Here is a 21,013-nt window from a genome sequence, read left to right on the forward strand (position 1 = left end):
CAAAACCAAACATCCCACGCTGGGTAAAGGGCAATGTAACAGAACTCAACTGCCTGATGCAGCAAATTGATTTACAAAAATAGTTAACTACAACCCTAAAAGTCCTGCATTCAAAGTAAAAGCACAAAAGTACTGGCATCAAAATATACTCAACCCATAAAACCCGACCCAGTTATCCTTAAAGGAAAATTATGGGGGGATATGCCACAGACCAAGTGGACCACATAGAACACATTTATGATGTTTTTTCAAAAATACTACCCCTGAATATCAAAGATCTGTGATGTGACATATACGTTAGATTGGCCGTTTATGGTATTTATATTTATGATTTCTTATTTTAAATTTTAAAAAAACTAGACACCTTTGCTTACAGAAACACAAATTTGCCTTTTTCTTTGCATCTCCACAACATTTATCAAAATTGTGACAATAATAGTGCTATTTAATAACTAGTTATTTTTCAGATTTGTTTTTAAGTAACAAAATAATAATAAATCAATAATAAATAAAAACAAATAACCATTTGCCTTTTTGTTTGCATCTCCATAACATTTATCAAAATTGTGACTTTAATTTGTCAGGAAATATGGTCAGAACAAGTTAAATGTAATACAGGACACCCTATTAACGGATTAGAATTGTTAAATGGGTTTAAACTTGGCCTCATAACAAAAAATAAGCTTTTTGAAATTTGCTACTTTTTCATATTTCTGTTTCCAGTCACAGCCACATTTTGGAGAAGTCACTTCTTGTCAAAGTCACATGACCACCACACCAGGGTGTTGAGTGTGCGTCGCTTAGGGATTTAATGAGTTAAGGTGAAGCATAAAGCTGAATATGGGAGATTATAGTACATTTAAAGTGTTTGTTACACCGGTGTCAACCATGGGTTCTTATGGGTTAAAGTATCAAAAGTACTCTTTATGCAAAATTAACTGACTTGAAATATTTTGTTTGTATATTCTTAAAATAAACCATTAAAATTACAGTCAGCCCTACACACTATTAATCAACATGTAGTCTGTAAATGATTGGCTTATGGGTTCACTGGACATCCAGTAAAGGGGTTGCGTGATGAGTGAGTGGGTGGGTGGGTGAGTGTGTGTGTGTGTTTGTAGCGGGGGTGGGTTTTTCAATCAGAGGCTATTTAACAGATGCTGAGTCAGGATCATCTCACTTCAGTCAGTCATGAGTTGTCCTGGGACTCAGATGTGGACATGGACACTCTGTGTCTTCTTGAGCTGGATGAGTGCGGGTCAAGCAGCTGCAGGACCGTAAGTTTGCCTTTACTGTGTAGAAAAATAAAATAATGGCGTGTAGCTCAGTGAATTTAATGTAAATCAATGGTAGTAGTTTTAGTTGTTGCATAACCATCTGGGTTGGAGTTTTTTCCATATCAGATCCAGTGACATGACATATCATGTAATGTATGTGTGTGTGTGTGTGTGTGTGTGTGTGTGTGTGTGTGTCTGTAGGAAGTACATGGTAGCCATTCCTGCCGTTCTTGAAGCCGGAGCTGAGACCAAATTCTGTGCGAGTCTCCTGCAGCCCAACGAGACTCTGGTCATGACCGTCACTCTGAAGTCCGAGGAGGCGAACACAACCCTTCTCAAGCAGACGTCGGCTCAAGACTTTCATACCTGCACTGAATTTACGGTCAACACATTTTATTCCTTTGTGTAAATGTTTAAATACTTTTGTAATATGGCATACATTTCTAATTTTAGTTTTTTTTTTAAACAGATCAAGTTTAATATTCCTGAATAATTTTTTCAGTAAAAGGTATTGGCTCTTTTGGTGTCTAAAATATCTTTATGTCACAGGTTCCTGTAGTGGAGAATGAAGTGGTGAAAAATTTCGAGGTGGAGGTACGAGGCGACACGTTTTACTCCAAAGAAGTCAGGAAAGTCCAGATTAAAGTCTACAATCCAATGACATTCGTCCAAACAGATAAACCAATCTACCTTCCTGGACAAACAGGTAAACTTGAGGTGATGATCTATGATGTTGTACAAAATATGGTAGCTTATATAAACATTTTTACCTTTTACAAGCAATTGCAAATGTGCAGCACAGGGTAAAAATCACATTTTCCTCAGTGTTAACATATCTTATGTGTAAAATGGCAAGGAAGAGCGTGGGATGAACTGGTCTCCACCTTTCTGAACTGTTGCCCTTCGGGAGGCGCTTCAGGACAAAAAGAGGCCAAAACAAACACACTAGATAGTTTCTACCCCAATACTGTTAGTGCAATATTTATATTCATATATTCATTTGTAACTTATATTACCTATTTACTTTTAATTTATCTTTTGTTTTATGTAGAAATTGCATTGAATTTAAGAGTTTCTACCTCAATATCGTTGTACTTGTCCAATGACAAAGAGATTCTGATTCTCAAAAGTAACGTTGGCTTATGAGAAAAATAACATTAGCCTATATGAGAAAAAGTAAACATTAAAACAGTTATATTGCCATTAGTTTTGTTAGCATGAATGTATTTATGTCACACTTTTACAGTCAGCCTGTTCAAAATAGGTTAAAAGAGTAACCACCTTAATATTGGTAATTTATTTATTACCAGTTTCTTTGCCAACTAATTTTTAAATTTAAATCCAAGGACGTCACCAGATTGCTTTGCTGTAGACAGTAGAGGTAATAATGTACATGGCAACTGTAATTTATCTTATATTCTAACCTTTTTCAACTTGAAGATTTGATATGAATAATGATGTCGTTACTAAGTTGAGAGAAATTCACTGTGTCAATGTTTAAGAGGGCAGTAAAGAGCTGTGAAAGCTTTATCTAATCTCTCTGTGTTTCTCTCAGTGCATTTTAGAGTCATCACACTGGACACCAAGTTGAGACCTGCCAATCAGCTGGTGAGTGTGTGAACAGTCTCTGCTTTCTTCAGATCTCACTGATGAACCACAGTATTAGTGATACTGTTTGATAATGGTGTGAGTTTTGATTTGAGCCCCAGTGAACCAGAATACCGGCTGCTGGTAATTCTGGGGGTCAATAGTCCAACCACAGCCCCTTTAAGTAAACCTGCCTGTCCTGTTTGAAGGTCTTCCGATACTTTTTCTGGCCCAGTGATAAACCCATCAACCTCTGACACTAATTTACAAAACCAATTTAAATTGGAAACAACAGGTGAAACTATACTAAGGATTAAAGAGAACTGTGTTTTTCTGAAAAACTATAAATCAGAATGACATACTGCAAGGACTATTTGAATGTTTTTGATTTGTTTTAATTTTGTTTTAGATTTTCAAATCATAAATATTATATAAGAGTTGACATCTGAGTTGAACTTGACATGCAGTTTATCTCCTTAAACTGAATTTATTGAACTAATAGCTTGTCCTTTAACAAGTCGCTCTCTCTCTCTCTCTTTTTTGCAGTATAATATCATCGAACTTGAGGTATGACTGTTTACTCTGTATATTAGACAAAAAGTTATTGTTTTAAAGTTTAATTTATCAGTTTACTAATTTGTCTTGTTCAGCCTGTTAATCTCCTAAAAACTTCAGCCGCCACAAACATATATACTTTATTTTTGCAGTAATTTATTTTTTTTATCCCTGCGATGAAAAAATATATTATTATAATATATTATCAGGATCTGTTTGAGAGAAGTTTAAAATAGTGTGTTGTGAAAGTGTGTGCTTTAAGATTTCTCAAAAAGGGCACAAAGTACGCAAGTTAAAGAGAAACATTGAACACGTTCTCCCTGAATTCACATTCTCATTGACGTTATTTAACAGGATTCTAACAGCAACAGGATTGGACAGTGGCTGAATGAAACAGCCGACAGTAAGATATTGCAGCTTTCTTACGCTTTGAACTCTGAGGCCCGTGAAGGAACCTACCAAGTTATTGTGTCGATTGGGGAAAATAAAAATCATCATACCTTCAAGGTAGAGAAATATGGTAAGTTAGTTTTTTTTGTTGATGTTTTTTTTACCATCTATTTCAATCCAATTGTAATGAAGTAACTAATATTCCTATTTTGTCCCCAGTTTTGCCTAAATTTGATGTAAAATTAAATGCACCTGCTGAAGTTAGTATTGATCAGAAGGAAATAAAAGCTGAAGTATGTGCAAAGTAAGTGAAAGCTCACTCATTACACTCTTAAAATAAAATAAAATAAAATATGTTGTGTTTGGTGAGTGAATGGCTTCTTTTCAACAACACTGTTTTTCGTCTGTCTATCTAATTAGGTATACATACGGACAGCCTGTGCCAGCCAATGTTCAACTTAAGATGTGCCGACCTCTTAATCGCTACGTCTCTAGACACTATCTGACCACCCCTGAACATCCAGAGGGACTCCCTGATATAATTGCACCATGCTACAATGAGACAAAGCAGGTACAGTAAAGACAGTGTCAGCCTCATCTCTCTGACAAGGTGCAAACAATGTATGAATACAGTACATATAACCCTGAATATTTTAACACTATGTATGGTGCAGTGGTTAAGGATAATTAATTAATTAATTAGCTTAATGCGACAACATCGGCTGCGGTGGGATAGACCTTTTTGGTTAGGAAGGTTCCTAATAGAGTGAAATGACCAAGAAGTATCTAAATGCAGCCATGAAAGGAGTTGTTTGAATGATAAAAAAAAAAAAGCTAAGGAGAGGCTTCCCTTTCTTAATTATTTTAGCATAGGATTTACTGGACCATCCTTTACAAAAGGAAAGGAGAGAATAGCAGATTTAGAGACCTAAAACATTATGCTTACATAAAGTTTAACAGTATGTTTCTTTTACAATCATACAAATTCGGAATTATGCCAATATGTAAGAGTGGACAGGAGCATAAGCCACCATTCTCAGTGTGACAACAATTTAATTTTTTAAATCTTTTTTGGCAGGCAAGTATTGCTTCATTTACTACAATACCAACTTTGGTAGCAAAGTAATATTTTTCACATGTGCATGTTTAAGTTCCTTTATTAATCCCACAGCGGAAAAATCTACAGTATTACAGCAGCAAATTGGACAGTGTAATAACAGGAAGCACCAGGTTATAGAAGTACAATAAAATAAAATAGATAATGCAATTTCTGAAGAAATTGTGGTGGAAATGCTGGATGCTGAATTGCTGGCTGGAATGTGTGAAGCTGAAGTAAGAATACCAGTAGTTTGAAAAGTGAGATTGGCTGGAATCAATATGAATGTAATGAAAGGCTGAATAACAACAATAATGTATACAAAACGTGGAATATTTTTCAAGTTCATTGAAGAGCTGATGATACACTGCAATGGTGGCTTAAAGGGACAAAATTAGGTTGAAGTAGTCGGAAAAGTGCTGAATCATGGTTGAATAGAATTAGTGCTAAAACACAATAGTAGTATTTTGAGGCACAAATCCCCAAAACAACTTAAGGGCAATAAACCAGTCAGAAATTTAGTGAAACTGATGTAAATGTAGGCAGTTGTCTAAAAAAGTGCTAAGTCATGTTTGAGAAGAACTGGTGATAAAACATATTTGTAGGATGTAGAGACAGAGGTCCCCAAAACAGCTTGAGAACAATGCATTATTCAGAATCAGAGCGATACTGATGTAAATGTAGGTAGATGTCTAAAAAGTGAAATTTTGTTACACTATCCATTCATTTCAATGGAGATTAAAGTTACGGAATATGCAGAATATATTATAAATGATGAAAGATATGATTGAGAAAGGACACCCGTGTATGTCCTAATTGAGCTTATACCCTGAACCATAAAAAAAGCATGTAGATCAACTTAATCCACATCAGGGCAGTTTGTGGCCTAGAGGTAACTGGAGAGTTGCCGGTTCGAATCCCATGACTGACAGGTCAAGGACTGAACCTAACACCTAACCCCCTGCACAGCTGCCCGGGCGCAGTAATGTGCTGCCCACTGCTCCTTGCATGGGTGTGTTCACTTGTGTGTAAAAAAAAAGGATGGGTTAAATGCAGAGGTTGAATTTCCCCATTGTAGGATTAATAAAAGTAATTAATCTAAATCTTAATCTAATCTAAACATGAAAAACGAACTGCCAATACACTTGGATATCTGGGATTCCTTCCCACCCACAAACTGACAACCCAGTACGTTTTTTCTGCCTCTATCAGAAATTGTGGCTCGTTAAATTATCCCACCCCCTGTCGAAGTATCTCCACCCAAAGCTTTAGCACATGGAAGGTATGGCTTTCTCAATTCATTGTATTTGATTTTTTCTTTTTCTAATGTGCTTTCTAGACGGACATAAAAGGCTGTGCCACTTTCACCTTCCCAATGTCAGCCTTTATAAAAGGTTTGGAAAAGGTGCTGCAAGACTCACTTCAAATCAGAGTCAAAGTAGAAGAAGAGGGCACAGGCAAGTCGTTTTCTATTTTTTAAAAAGAGAGTTAGTATATTGAGAAGTTGACATGTATTGAAACAATATGGTACACATCATGGTAACATGGAGGCTTGTTGTACAGGTGTTTCTCGCCCGCAGGAGCAGCAAGTTGCCATTTCATATGTTATTGGAAAGCTGTCCTTCGTTGACATGCCCAAGATCTATGAAGAAGGATCAAATGTGCAGGGGAAGGTAAGTGCACGTGGTCTTCACCTGTCTTCAGTGTGATTGTATTCACAGGTCAGTTGAAATAATCTGCATTGTCAGTGATCAAACTCTGTGCTTCCGACAGGTTAAAGCCGTTTATTACAATGATACACCCATTGCCGACATGCCAGTGTACCTGTTTGAAGGGGAAAGGTGGTCAGCACGTCGCTTACAGAATCTCACCACTGACAGCAATGGCATCGCAACTTTCTCATTTAACACGGATAACAATAAAAGGGAACTCAACTTCCACGTAAGTCAGAAGCAGTAATCCTACAATGTTCTCATAGAGATGATCAAATCTGAAACTTATAGTGTCTCTTTTCTGCTGTCCAGGTGAGCAGCAAACCGACACTGGTCTACGCTGGTTACAGAGTAGCGTACTATGATTCTGCACATCACACAGTGTCGTTGGCCCAAAGTTCATCTCATGATACCAAAACAGTCAGCACCCTGGAGGTGAAGAAGAAAGATGGACCACTTCCCTGTGACAAAGAAGAAGACATCTCCATCAAATACACAGCAGTGAGGGAGGCCCAGGGCTCTGTGGATGTCATGTATCTGGTGAGTGGATGTTGATGTTTCTCAGCTTGTCCCAGTCCTCTTCCAGAGACGAGGACAACTAGGGACACCTAAACAATAATTTGATCACTTTAGCATCAGCTATGTCGAGTAAGAGTAGGCAACGTTTGAAACATTGTAAAACAAATCTGCAAAAGCACAATGGTGGCACAAATACCCAGTCTGGTGTAATTAAACCACTGTATGATCATGATTTACTGTTGAGATAAATGGATAAAAACAATGTTATAACCACACACTAGAACAGCAGACAGTGGTGTGATGTGCTGTTGACAGGAACTGGGCTTTACTGTTACATGACTCATTCTTTGTGTAATTTTCCCATATTTCTGCAGGTTTTATCAAGAGGAGCCATTGTCATGCAAGGACTGAAACAGTTTGAAGTGAAAGATCAATCAGGTGAAGAATGACGTCTTGAAATGATCCTTTAAATTATCATGGCCAGGTAGTTCTGTTTTATTGATCTATGGAGGCATGTAAAAGTGATGATTGTTGTTCATGCTGTTTCAGTGACTGAGGGTGAGGTGTCCTTCAAGCTGACAGTGTCTCCAGACATGGCACCACTTGTCCAGGTTGTGGCTTACGCCATCCTCCCCAGTGAGACTGTGATCGCCCACAACGCTGAGTTCTCCACTGAGAAATGCTTCAGTAACAAGGTCAGTATAAGACATGTGGCAGCGACTGCTCTTGTCAGATATATGCAGGTGTTGACTCAAAGTGTATATTAGTTGTGTTTCAAAACACTTATTATGGTCGTTTATTGAAAAAACTCCAATAGACTGTATAATGATAGTTGGCAGTCATCATGACGTCACCCATTGGTTTGTGGACTGCTGCTTTTAGGCTTCTGTAGTTTTGTCGTTGTCATATTGTTTTTTTCAAACTGATCTGTCCAACCAAACACTGAACAAGACATTTTTAAGCGACCAAAATGTAACATTTTTTACCCTTTACACACTGTGCACACATCTATTTACTCTAAATGGGACTGTAACTGATGCGCCTGTCCTGCTGCAGTTCTCAACCCGGCTGGAAGCACATCTGTTACTTTACCTCCTCTCACTAAGCAGAACAAAAAACTGAGCTAGGTGCAAAAATAATTAAAATACAATCATTCAAACCTGGTTCGAGCACCATAATTTGAAAGTGTTGTTGTTGAAAGTGATTTTGGTGTCAGGTTGAAAAGATCATCTTCCTCCTCTGAGGTCCAGATTGTGCAAAGTGTCATTCTGTATGTGTCAGGCGTCGCTGGAGTTTTCTCCATCCTCAGCCGTCCCAGGAGAGGAGACCATCCTGCAGGTGACGGCTCAGCCACACTCTCTGTGTGGTGTGAGCGCTGTGGACCAGAGTGTCCTCATCAAGGAGCCGGGGAAGACTCTGACTGCAGACAAGGTACTGCAGACAACCTCTTCACGCAGAGGTTACAGTTTCTACTCTGCTGCTAGTTCTGACCAACTGTTTCATACAATACAACACAATACATATACTGCAAAAATCTTAGTCCTGTTCTGTTAATAATGTCATTTTTTGGAATATTTGAAACAAAAAAATCTGGACATATTTTACATATTGTGCCTTTAAAAGTTCCCTATTTGTCAGATCTTCATTTCACAACAAGCAATTGTTCCTTTGTAGCTTTGAATGACACCTTTCCTTTATTTTCAGATATTTAACTTGTTGCCAGTCAAAAAAGCAACTTATATTCCATATCAAGTTGAAGATCCTGTAGAATGCCTGCACGTGAGACCGAGAAGATACATTATGCCATACCCTGATGATAACGACAGAGAGGATGCTCATACAGTTTTCCAGGTTTGTCCTGCAGAGAAATTAATATAAGAATATCATAACATATTTTGTTGTTGCACATTTAATCAACTTTCCAGTGATTCGTTATGTTGTTTGATTATTTAGAATGTGGGAATGAAGATGGCAACAAACGTGGTTATCAGAGTGCCTACATGCCTCAAGTACAGAGGAAGACAATACCACCAGGGTCGTGGTTATGGTACGGTTATGATTTATATATTCTGATTGATTGATTTTTTTGTCTTGTCACACATGTTGAATATTTAAAACATATCACTGTGTTATTGCTTTCTTCTGTTTGTAATGGACTGGGTTTTTGTGTTCTTTTCAGAAATTGCATATGATTCCGTTCCAGTTGTAGCAAGAATGGGACAGGCAGGTGTGGCTGGTGGTGCTGGTCCGAGGTACCGGTCTGATGAAGAACCAATAGAGACAGTCCGCACTTTCTTCCCTGAGACCTGGATATGGGATCTGGTGGAAGTTGGGTCAGTTTTTGCCACAAATGGTATTGATGGTCATTAATGTGTGCTTTCTCCCTGCACAAATAAGAAAAAATTGTCTTTTGTGGACGAGTGTTTATCACGTTCAGGTTTATGCTCTTAATTAAGCTTTTTGCTTAGATTTCTTCAGCAACATGGACCCCCGTATTACTGCATTTTTTAGTTTTTGACTTTCTTAGACCTTAAGATTGCAGCTTATAAAAATTTCACATTTAAACATTATTTTTAAAGGGGGGGGGTTAAATCATTTTGTAGCTTTGCAGTAGTGTTCCTTACGTATTCACGTCGAAACATTCACATTTTAGTCAAAGTATGTGTGTATTAGCTTCAAAATGTTATTTTCCCAAGCCTTTCCCATGTGACCTGATGTAGGTTTCTGGATGATGACGTTGCTACATATATATCCTTATCCATAGCCAGTGTCTATTACAGACAATGTGCTCCCTGTTTGGAGAAGCCTCTGTGTATGATTAGCACTAAATTGGATGGGAACCACAGAAAAATAATATTTTAGCCACCTAAAAAAAGGAACACCCCAAAGAAATCAAAATCAGTTTAAGTGTACACTTTTGTTAGACTAGTTTAGTCTAGGCTCCGAACAAGGTTATAATAGTTTTGGATTTTTCATCAGTTTTAATTTTGTTTTGGATTTTTGTTTTCAAATTCAGTTAGTCTTAAGTAATTTTTAGAGTGAGTTTGCTAGTTTTTATTAGTTTTAGTGTTAGTTTTACTTTTTTTTTTTTGTAACAGGGTATTTGCAGGGTGTGAGATTCAAAGAGGTCACAATAAATTTTGCCTTTATTTTATTTGCCTTTATTTTCACTAAACTTTACTATGGACACAAAATCAAAGCAAAAATGTCAGCCATTTTTATTATGCTTGAAGTTGGCATGAGCGTTTCTTCGAAAGCAGAGTCGAAAAGGGGTATCATTTGCAGTTTATTTTGGAAACTTATCTCACTACTTTTTGCTCAGGCTGAGTGTTTCCGTCTTAGAAAACCTGGAAGAGAACCCTGCAGGAGTCGGCAAAAAGTAACCTAATGTGGTGTTGTTAAAGCAATTAACTCTTTGGATTATAGTTAGCGTTACCCATACATAAGGTTGTCCAACCATCCACTGACATTCACATTCTTTGCCAGTTCTGATTCATGTTTTTCAATCTGTTGATCCAGAGGGACCGGACAGAGGGATGTGCCCCTCACTGTCCCAGACACCATCACCACCTGGGAGACGGAGGCTTTCTGTCTGTCCCCTCAGGGTTTCGGCTTGGCTCCTCGGAAAGAGATTACCGTCTTCCAGCCCTTCTTCCTCGAGCTCAGCCTGCCCTACTCCATCATCCGAGGGGAGCACTTTGAACTGAAGGCAACCGTCTTTAACTACCTGACCACCTGCATCATGGTAATGAGTGTTCCTCACAGGGACTAAATGTTGTTAGTCTTGTCTATATTTTGGTCATAAACCTGGCAAATTGAATTGAAACTGACCTGAATATCATGCTATAGGATAAGTTAAGGGTTCACTAAATTAATTTTGTGGTGTAAATGTATAACAAATGTATGGATGAATTCATCCATTGTCTGTGTAGTTTATGGTTTTATATTACCTGGACTGGAAATCTGTGACAAAGCAATACTTCAGTTGGTGTCTGTGGGAGTCTGTGCTATTTTTTTTTTCTCAAGGAACCACCGACTACCTTTAATTTGGACCACCTGGAACAAAAAAAATAAGATTAAAAATGTCAGGAAAAAACGTGGACTGTGGATATAGAATGAAGACCATATCCATCATATCTGGGTTACTTTTCTACTGACATTGTTTTATCTGAATACTAAATGATAATATTTACAATATAATATTTTCTCATTTTTAATGATGCAACAAGAAGACCAAGAAGACTAAAGAAATAAACAGAGATGACAAGCTGGAAAATTTGCTTTTATGCAGATGACTTCTTTAATATATGTCTGACCCCAATTAATCCAAATTTATGAACAACAGACTTAAATGAATTGAACTAGAAAAGAAAAGTCTCCTTTTTCTTATTCAATAGATTTTACCAGATAGTGACTTAATCCACTCCCTTTTCAATCAGAGACGTGTCTAAAGCACAATAATCCTTAGTATCCTTAGTATTTCCTTTTATTTGTAACATAAATATTTGCAAGAGGCACCTGTATACTTTCAAAAAAAGGTCAGAATAGTTTCAGCATTGTGATGTAGATTTAACAATTGTTTGCATTTGCCATAAATGTTCAGTTTTTTTAAAATATATCGTTGTTTCTGTTGAACAGGTCAGTGTGACTCCAGCCGCCTCCTTGGATTACACCCTCACCCCTCTCTCTGGGGACAAGTACACTTCCTGTCTCTGTGGCAGTGAGCGCAAGACCCTCAGCTGGACCATGGCCCCCTCAGCCTTAGGTGAGCATCAAGCTTCCCTCCGCAGTGGCGCTGGTGGACTTCAGGGAGCTGCAGGGGGGCAACAGCAAAACAAGTATTTCCATATTTACAGACAAAAGGAAGAAAGGTATTGGCTGTTGGACTAAAAAAAAAAAAATCGTAATCAACTTTTACACTGTGTATGTGGATGTTTTTTCAGGGGTTGTGAATGTGACGGTGGCGGCTGAGGCGGTGGCGTCCCACGCTTCATGTGACAATGAGATTGTGAGCGTGCCAGACAGAGGTCGCATTGACGTGGTCACAAAATCTCTCATAGTGAGGGTAGGTACCTTAAAAACAAGATGACAAAGAAAAGGATGATCCTAGAACTCACATCATTTCTTCCCTTTCAGGCTGAAGGAACTGAGATGACAAAGGCCCACAACTGGCTGCTCTGCCCTAAAGGTCAGTCTGTTTACACCAGGCAAGACAAATACTGTAAGTTAAGAGGAGTTGAGTCTATTGCAGTAAAAAACGTAAAAGAGACATTCACTACATGTGGGTTTGCTCCTAGTTTCATTGTGATTATGGCCACGTTTAGCTCAGGGGTCTCAGATTGACTTAATTGTTTCATGGTGTAGATCCATCTTATTTCCAGTCTGACCTATTTCAATTCATGATCCACTCACCATCCTTTAAACCTAGATGACATTCTTGTGGTTTTAGTGCTGATCAGTGTTTGTTCTCTGTCTGTCCACAGGGAAGGCTTTGACAGAGGAAGTAGAAATACAACTCCCCAAGAATGTGATTGATGGATCTGCCCGCGCTTCACTTTCAGTCCTGGGTAAACTAATATATTCACTTTTGTTTGGTTCACTTTTGTTATATTTCCTTGCAGCCTCAGTGACAAGGGCATGGATAATAAAAATGGATATCTATGGCACATGCAAGCACACTGGATTGGCATTTCTTTAGCCTTTTCCTTTAAACCAGGAGGGTCACTTAGTGGTTTAAACAAACACAACTTAATGTTTATGAAGCTACATTTGGACATCACTGCTTTTCTTCCTGTTTAATATGATGTCACTTCCTGCTGTAGCCTTAACAGTGATTCTGCTACAACTTCCAAAAGAAATTAAAAGTCCGATCTTCAAGCCTATTCATAAATTAAAGGTCAAGGTGAGTCACACTAGCAGCGTTAGTGAGTCAGTGTGTTTGTGCAGGTGACATTCTGGGCCGAGCGCTGAAGAACCTGGACGGGCTGCTGCAGATGCCGTATGGATGCGGTGAGCAGAACATGGCGCTCTTGGCTCCCAACATTTACATCCTCCAGTACCTGAAAAACACAGAGCAGCTGACCCCGGCCATCAAGGAGAAGGCAGCCAACTTCCTGACCAGCGGTGAGCCTCTGTTTACTTTATATAGTAGCTAACAAGCATGAACACCCAATAAAACCTCACAAACACTAAAGTGAGGAGGAGTAACTCGCTCCAATGAAAAAGGAACTCTCTGCCCGACAACAAAAAAGTTAAATTAGACTGGACAGGCAAACCATCACCAAGGAAAAATGAACGCTGCTTACTTCACAAGTGACCAAAACTCCTATCATTCCACCTCCTTTTATAGAGAATTGGGGGAGTTGGGCGGTGGGTTTTTAGGGGGACATAGTAGGTCAACAATAGATGCCATATAGAAGTGGTAAACATCATCTGAAAGCTGGAACCTGAAGATTAATTTGAGATGCAGCTAAGCACTGTGAGTCAAGTTCTGGTCATACATCTCTAATTAAAATGACTTAGATAATCAATGAAGTTATTTAATTAAACCTATCAAGGTGTATAAAGGTTCAGAACATCACTGTTTCTGAAGACAATGCCCAGCTCAAATATGTCACATAAGTTGTTGCAGCAAGTTTTGGGTTGATACCCTTCATTACACACATTTGATGCAGAATTAGGTAGTTTATTTTCTATTCGAGGATGGATAAAAATGGTCAAAACCCCTCCAGAAAATTACATTGATATAGCATGACCTCAAAAACTTGTTTTGCACATTTACTCACAGTGACATCATTAACTAAATTGCCTGAAATTATAGACTTAAATCTGTGTTTATCATAATAAGCTTGTTCCTGCTGTCGTTCAGGCTACCAGAGACAGCTGAACTACAAACACCACGACGGTGCTTACAGCACATTTGGAACAGGAACAGGAAACACTTGGTGAGAACATAACCTGTCAATCATCCATAAACAATAACTATATATGTACATAATGTGCAACATTTACCATGTAATAACATGAAACCGTTTATCCTGACAGAAAGTTTACTCTTTCTTAAACCGTTTTATCACTCACACTGTAGTTTATTCACAGTTGTACCACCAATGTGAACTCAAGTTTGTTCAAGTGTTTCTGATTAATGCATGAATTAGCCCGTATGAGCTTCATGTTTAGTATATTGTGATTAAGAAGAGACAAGTGCTTCTTCTTGTCTTTTTTTCGATGATTTACTGTCTACCTTTGATTTAATTTCCTCAGGCTGACTGCGTTTGTGATGAGAGCGTTTGCTAAAGCCCAGTCTTTCGTCTACATCGACCCAACAAAGATCGAAGAGTCTATGGATTGGCTGAAAATGAGACAACGAGAAAATGGCTGTTTTGAGCGGTCAGGAAAGCTCTTTAACAACAGAATGAAGGTAATAAAAGTCCTACTTGAGAGTGTTTGAAAAGGACTGATGATAGCTGAAACTACAGAAGGTTAGACTTGTGTCATGTATATGATGCTTCCTCTTTACAGGGCGGTGTGTCTGATGAAGTGACTCTCAGTGCTTACATCACTGCTGCCTTCCTGGAGATGAATTCATCTGTAGATGTGAGTCGAGTCCTTTCAGCACAGATATCTCATGCTGCTTTAACTGTAAACCGCTTGATGGAAAAAATACACAAACAAACTTTTACACAGAAAATTAAGAAAGAAAACAACAAGTTGGAGTATCTCATTACTCTCTGACTGTATTTTAATATTAGTGTACATTTTAATATTTACAGCCTTGTGTGTTGCAGTGGTAAATGTTTCAATAAACACAGAAAACTCCAGTATTATGTAGTAGTAGCTGTAGAAGAATGAAACCTTCTATGTCTATATGTCTTATTAAAACATACAAAAAAGCAATATATAAGTAGTAAGAATTCATTTGAATGCAACCCATGTAGCTTCTCCTCCACTTCATTTTTCAATTCATGTTTTTTCATTCACTAAACTGATTTTTACACAAAATTATTAAACAGAATTTTACTGATGCTAATGTTTTGTGTCGGAGCAAGTGTCATGTTTGATGTGGAGTGACGGCTCTGTAAAGTTTATTATAAAGTCTGTTTATTATAAAGTCTATTTATTTATTATGAAAATGTAAAAAAAGAAAAAAAAATTGTTGACATGCACTATTGCAGAACATAACCTGACAGCTGCTTGAGTTTGAGTTTGATGAACCAACAAGCTCTGCTAACTGGCTGTAGTTTGCAGTAGTGATGTCCAAATGAAACTTCATTAAGCTTCATCACTAGTGAGCAGCTAAATTACACAAGCAGGGATATCAACCATAGAAAATATACAACATCCAAAGAAAAGATCAATGAAAAATAAACGATTCCAAACAGAAACTGACTCAGTTCTGTTCTCACTTGAGACTGAAGTCTTTGTCTTCAAGTTTTCCTGAATATAGAAAGCAGTGAAGTCCAAAACGCAGCAGTCAAAGACAACATCAAACGGAATATACTTATATAGTTTATAATATTTATGATTATATTGAATCTTTTCCAGAACCCTGTGGTGAAGGAGAGCCTGTCCTGCCTGAAGGAGTCCACCAGCGACCTCAGCAACACCTACACTACAGCTCTGCTGGCATACGTCTTCACTCTGGCAGGAGACATGGAGACCCGTGCTGAGCTGCTGAAGCACCTCGACACTGTTGCAATACAGGAAGGTGAGACACAAGTAAAACTTTCACCTTATTACTGAAATGTATGTCAAATTTAGACAATGTGAGGGCAGAAAAAGCTAGTTTTAGAAATTGGGAAATGTAAGGGGAAATTGTGGTTATACAGAATATAAACTTTTGTGTTACACTAAGAAAATCAGTCATCTCCAGAGAATTTAACTCTTTATTCTGTCTTCAGCTGTGCCCGGCTCCAGCTACGTTTTTTAGACTTAGACTAGTTTTTCTTCTATAAATTTTTTTCTAAGTGAGGGAGACTGACAGGCGAGTTTGCAATCCGTCAACCCCCTGAATCATTGTGGCTTTATTACTGTGAATGCAGCTCACCTCGTGCCTGTTTGTGTGTGTGTGTGTATGTGTGTGTGTGTGTGTGTGTGTGTGTGCGTCTGTCTGTCTGTCTGTTTTAGGAGGCTTCCTCCACTGGTCTCAGACAGCAGCAGACACTTCAGCCTCTCTGTCTGTGGAGATCAGCTCCTACGTGCTGTTGGCTAAACTCAGTGCCTCTCCTGCTGCTGAAGACCTGGGCTACGCCTCTCGCATCGTCAGATGGCTGACGGGGAAGCAGAACTATTATGGAGGCTTCTCCTCCACACAGGTACGGCCCAAACACCTGAACTTTAATTTCTGAAATTTATTTTCAAATGTCTGTGACTAAATACCTGCACCTAACCATTTCATTACTGTCTTACAAAAAACATGTCTCTCAAAAAAGGACAGCTTTTCATAAACTAATGAATAAATTTAAATTAAACTGATTTGCATATTTTTCCAGGACATAAATCTGAACATTGGATCAAGCAAATTCCTTTTTATCATTTTATTTTGTTGATATATTAGATTCAAAGTTTTTAAAAGAAGGAAAATGGGCAATGGCTTTTCTTATTTCTTATTTCACTGTCAACTGACAAGAGCAAAACAAAAAAAAGTCATGTTTCTAGGAATAAAATGCTCTATAAATTGTGAAAATCTTCAGAATATAGTTAGGAATAAAACTTGTCAATTTGGTATCTGTAAGTGGAGCTTAAGCTGAGATGCATGACAAAAAAACTCATCTTGAGTATATTTTTCAAATATAGTAAAATATACACTTAAATGTTTGTTTTGGATGTTTTCTTTCACCTATTCTGAAAGGAGATATGTTGTGGGAGAAACAGCCCAAAACTTTCAAATGGACCAGTGCATAAGGAATGAAATGTCTCGTCTTGATTGATTTCTGTGTAAAATCAACAGAGAGAGACGTGATATTGATACAAGTGAAGTCCCACATATGAAAGCTGCTGTATGTATGAATGTACGTGTGTGTGTGTTGTAGGACACAGTGACAGCTCTGCAGGCTCTGGCTCTCTACTCCACTCTGGTGTTCAGTCCGGAGGGTTCCAGTACAGTGACGGTCCAATCTCCCAGTGGCAAGATGACGTTTGATGTGAACCAGGACAACAAACTGCTCTACCAGGAGAAGCTGCTGCAGGACACGACAGGAAAGTTCAGCCTGGAGGTTAAGGGCACTACATGTGCTGCAGTGCAGGTCAGTGGTCCCTGCAGCTTCCCCTGTTCCTTTGTGGTATAATACACACCACTACAGACACTGCTAATATACAACTGTAACTAAACCCCAACAGCCCAGTAGTTATGCACTGCAAAAACAATGGGCTTCTAAAAACAATATAAAAACACTAAATCTAAGGGAATTTATCTTGCTGCATGGACAGATAATTTTACTTGACAAGATTTCTTAAATTAAGATTATTAATCTAGGAATAAGCATGTTGTAGGCTTAAAATAAGAAATTAACTCTTAAAAAAAGATCAATTAAAGCTGCAAGCAGCGATAAACTGGCCCGAGCAGAGTGCACTCCAAATTATTTGTTTCTTACCAAGATAAAAAAAAAACTTAAGATTTAGAAGTGTTAGATCATTTATCTTGTTTTAAGAGTTAATGTCTGATTTTAAGTGTTCAACATGCTTATTTCTAGATTTAACAATCTGAATTTAAGAAATTTTGTCGAGTGAAATTATCTGTCCATGCAGCAAGATAATTTCCCTCAGATTTAGTGTTTTTATCTGGTTTTTAGACATCCCTTTTTTGCAGTGTACACAGTGTTTGGAAGTGACACCCGCACTGTACTTTGTTTATTATGAGGTGAGGTCATCTTGTTACAGTATGGAAGGATTTTCTTCAATGATTGGGAGGAAAGTGAAACGTGTATAGAAAGTTTGAAACATTTGGAAATTTGGTAAGAAGGATCATTAGCTTTAAAAAGTTCATTATGACTGTGTATGATCCAGGTTGATAAGTATAATACAAACAGAACTATAAAGATATTGCAAAACAAATTCAGGAGATTCTAGTTTACTTTTTATGTAAATTGATTTATCCTTGTGCACTTCTTTTCCAGATTTCTCTTCGCTATAACATCCCAACTCCCAAGGATGTCACAACCTTCAGCGTTATGGTCAAACCAGAGGCCGACTGCTCCAGCAAGAAACCCAAACTCACCCTAAAGCTAAAGGCCCTGTACGCAATCAATAAGCAGATTCACGTTGCACATAATACTGACGAGCCATGTAACTGTTTGTGGGCGGACTCGGGAGAGGAATGTTTCCAACTTGGTAGTTAAAACTCACATCACAGTTTTATTGTACTTGCTTTACAGATATAGTGGAAAGGAGACCGGTACAAACATGGTGATCCTGGACATCAAAATGCTCTCTGGATTTGTCCCGGACCCAGAGTCTTTGAAGAGGGTGAGTTATTACTTTCACCTTTAGAGGAAACAGAATAATTTTCCTCTGTTGTCGATGAAGCACCAGCTGATTATCGTCTCCTCACAGCTCAAAGGAGCCCTGCTGGTGGATCGCATTGAACTGAAAGACGATCATGTTCTGGTGTACATACAGGAGGTGAGAGGACTTCACAGTGAGGAACAAAAGATGACGCTCTGCAGACTTTTTGCTGATTGTGTCGTCTGTTTTTTTCCCCAACAGTTACCAAAGGGAATACCCATCAACCACAGCTTAGAGCTCATACAGGAGGTCCCAGTGCAGAACCTGAAGCCAGCCGTGGTCAAGATCTACGACTACTACCAGCCAAGTAAATCAGTCCTCTCTAAACCTCCTTCACTGCACTTTACAGCACACACACTGACACACTGTGATCCTTTGTAGAGCTGCACAACAAGATGAACACAAGTGAACCAATTTTGACTCATGTTGTCTTTCCTTCCTCTCAGGTGATCAGGCTGAGACAGAATACATTTACCCTTGTGTTGCAGGTAACAGTCTTATAACATAGAGACAGAGCTGCTTTAAAGTGGTCAGATCAGTCTCACAAATATGTACAACATTATGGAAATAAATCAATAAGTGTAGAAATGATGTAACCTAAAACCAGATCAAGCAAACAACTAATGTAGACTGTAAGTTGGCACAGTTAACGATCCTTATTTTTATTTGTTTTGCAGGTTGAAGATTGAAGTGTGATTAGCTCGCAGGCCGTCACAGACTCCACTATAATTTAAATAGACTTGCACCATGTTTGTTTGTGTAAACATACACGCATCATGGACAATAAAATAATTTGATATCCCTCTTGAAGCTAGTCTTGTTTTGAACTCTTTCCTCTGTTTAATCAGAACAAGCAAGTCACATTTGTTTATGTTGCATCTGTTTTGTTCGGAGACATAGTTTCTGGCCGATTCTCTTCATTCAGATATTGCTGTCCATTTCCATTTGCATTATTTTCAGTGAAGCTTTTTCTCACAATCTACCACTTTGAGGTTTCAAGGCGTGGCTGTTTTCTAATTCCCCTCTTGAGAGAAAGATCCAGGAAATGAAAACACAATCTAACTCATATCCATTAGTCCTAATGCACTAATGACTACAACACACTTAATTTCCAGTTACACAGACGGAAAGAAGACATGCAGGTTGCACGAGCCAAGGACAGAATGATGATGACTTTTATGCAGATATTGTGAATTCAGACACACTTTTAAAAGAATCCGTTGAGAAAAGATGAGTAAGTTGAGTGGCTTCCACATCAAAAACACAGGGGGAGTAAATTATTGTGCTCCGAAAAAGCAGAGTAAATGTTTATAAATGTTATATAACATTACTGCAGGTCTCTCAAAATCTGAAGTAACCCACCTGTTTGCTGTTAGTGCACTATGAAGGTATAAAACTAATTCTGTGTGTGATGTCTTTGGAGTATCACTCTGTACAAATGTTTGCAGACTTTTCTTCTGACTTTAAAAATATGCAACCATACGATTTGATTGAAAATGTAAGGAACCAGTGGTCATTATTAATGGGTCAACTTCATCTAGTAACAGTGGGGTGTTAATGTATTCATTTTAACCAGTACTCATGGATAGAAAACCACCCAACAGAGGGGTTGTTTTGATCCAGTAACCCAACAGTAATGTCAGTTTTTAACCCAGTGATTGCTTAAATTAAAATCAGAACATTGCCAATCAAACAATAAGGATTTTTATTATGAACCCTTTTGGGATTTTGTGCTATTTTGTCCGTTTTTGAATACTTAAAAAATGTTCAGAATGCCATTGGTATCAAGTATTTTTTTTAGCACAACCTCACCTATATGACGTGATAATTATTCTTTTTTTTTACTTTTACTTACTGGATAAACATTTTGAACCAAAAAGAAGCAAAAAAAACAAATGTGTGTAGATAACACAGTCATGGTCAATTAAGAATTTTAAATGTTGGTTACAAATAATAATAAATAATTGAAGAGGTAAAATGAGGGAAACTTCTAGTTCTGTATTTTTATACTAAAGATATTTGACCTTATCTCTGATTTCACTTAGCCTGTCATCATCAAAAAAAAACAAAAACTGGCATGAAGTTTCAAGCCATAACTTTAGAGGGAAGCTGACGGCAGGGCTCTATCGTGGACTCTGGATGGTTAAAATGTTAATATGGCTGAACAAACTTGTTTCAGTCTCAATAATGTTGATGTGTACTATGCATCTGTGCTCTATAGACAGTCAACATTCACAGTCCAGACAGTCCTTTTTTTTCTTTCTTTTTTTTTAACATCATAAATGAGCCGTAAACTCAGACAGCAACAATCAGAACTGTACAGTAGAGCAGCACTTTAAGGCCAAATCCTCCCACCAGACTCCAATTCAGCTGCT

The 21,013-nt window shown here is 38.0% G+C and overlaps 1 protein-coding gene across 1 annotated transcript; it reads left to right on the forward strand.

Moving 5' to 3' along the window:
* The first annotated feature begins 1,134 nt into the window (after positions 1-1,134).
* Positions 1,135-19,448, forward strand: LOC131969618 (alpha-2-macroglobulin-like). Its single transcript, XM_059330713.1, has 36 exons — positions 1,135-1,277; positions 1,479-1,659; positions 1,827-1,983; positions 2,833-2,885; positions 3,411-3,431; positions 3,774-3,939; positions 4,029-4,113; positions 4,230-4,380; positions 6,245-6,362; positions 6,469-6,578; positions 6,679-6,846; positions 6,930-7,157; positions 7,511-7,574; positions 7,686-7,831; positions 8,418-8,567; positions 8,841-8,987; positions 9,090-9,183; positions 9,316-9,469; positions 10,656-10,881; positions 11,775-11,901; positions 12,080-12,201; positions 12,273-12,324; positions 12,620-12,703; positions 13,083-13,259; positions 14,005-14,080; positions 14,400-14,556; positions 14,658-14,732; positions 15,681-15,843; positions 16,263-16,450; positions 17,168-17,380; positions 18,251-18,369; positions 18,509-18,599; positions 18,687-18,755; positions 18,840-18,945; positions 19,085-19,126; positions 19,316-19,448. Exons 1-36 carry the CDS (start codon positions 1,192-1,194, stop codon positions 19,318-19,320), a joined length of 4,371 nt encoding a protein of 1,456 aa, XP_059186696.1. The 5' UTR covers positions 1,135-1,191; the 3' UTR covers positions 19,321-19,448.
* The last annotated feature ends 1,565 nt before the right edge of the window (positions 19,449-21,013 follow it).

The sequence above is a fragment of the Centropristis striata genome, chromosome 4 (assembly GCF_030273125.1).
Source record: "Centropristis striata isolate RG_2023a ecotype Rhode Island chromosome 4, C.striata_1.0, whole genome shotgun sequence".
Taxonomy (NCBI): Eukaryota; Metazoa; Chordata; class Actinopteri; order Perciformes; family Serranidae; genus Centropristis; species Centropristis striata.

Excerpts from the sequence above, each read along its gene's own strand:
- LOC131969618 (XM_059330713.1), top strand. The coding sequence starts at position 1,192 with ATGAGTTGTCCTGGGACTCAGATGTGGACATGGACACTCTGTGTCTTC. Across the intron at positions 8,988-9,089 it reads ATGCTCATACAGTTTTCCAG|AATGTGGGAATGAAGATGGC; the intron begins GTTTGTCCTGCA and ends TTGATTATTTAG. Across the intron at positions 14,081-14,399 it reads ACAGGAACAGGAAACACTTG|GCTGACTGCGTTTGTGATGA; the intron begins GTGAGAACATAA and ends TAATTTCCTCAG.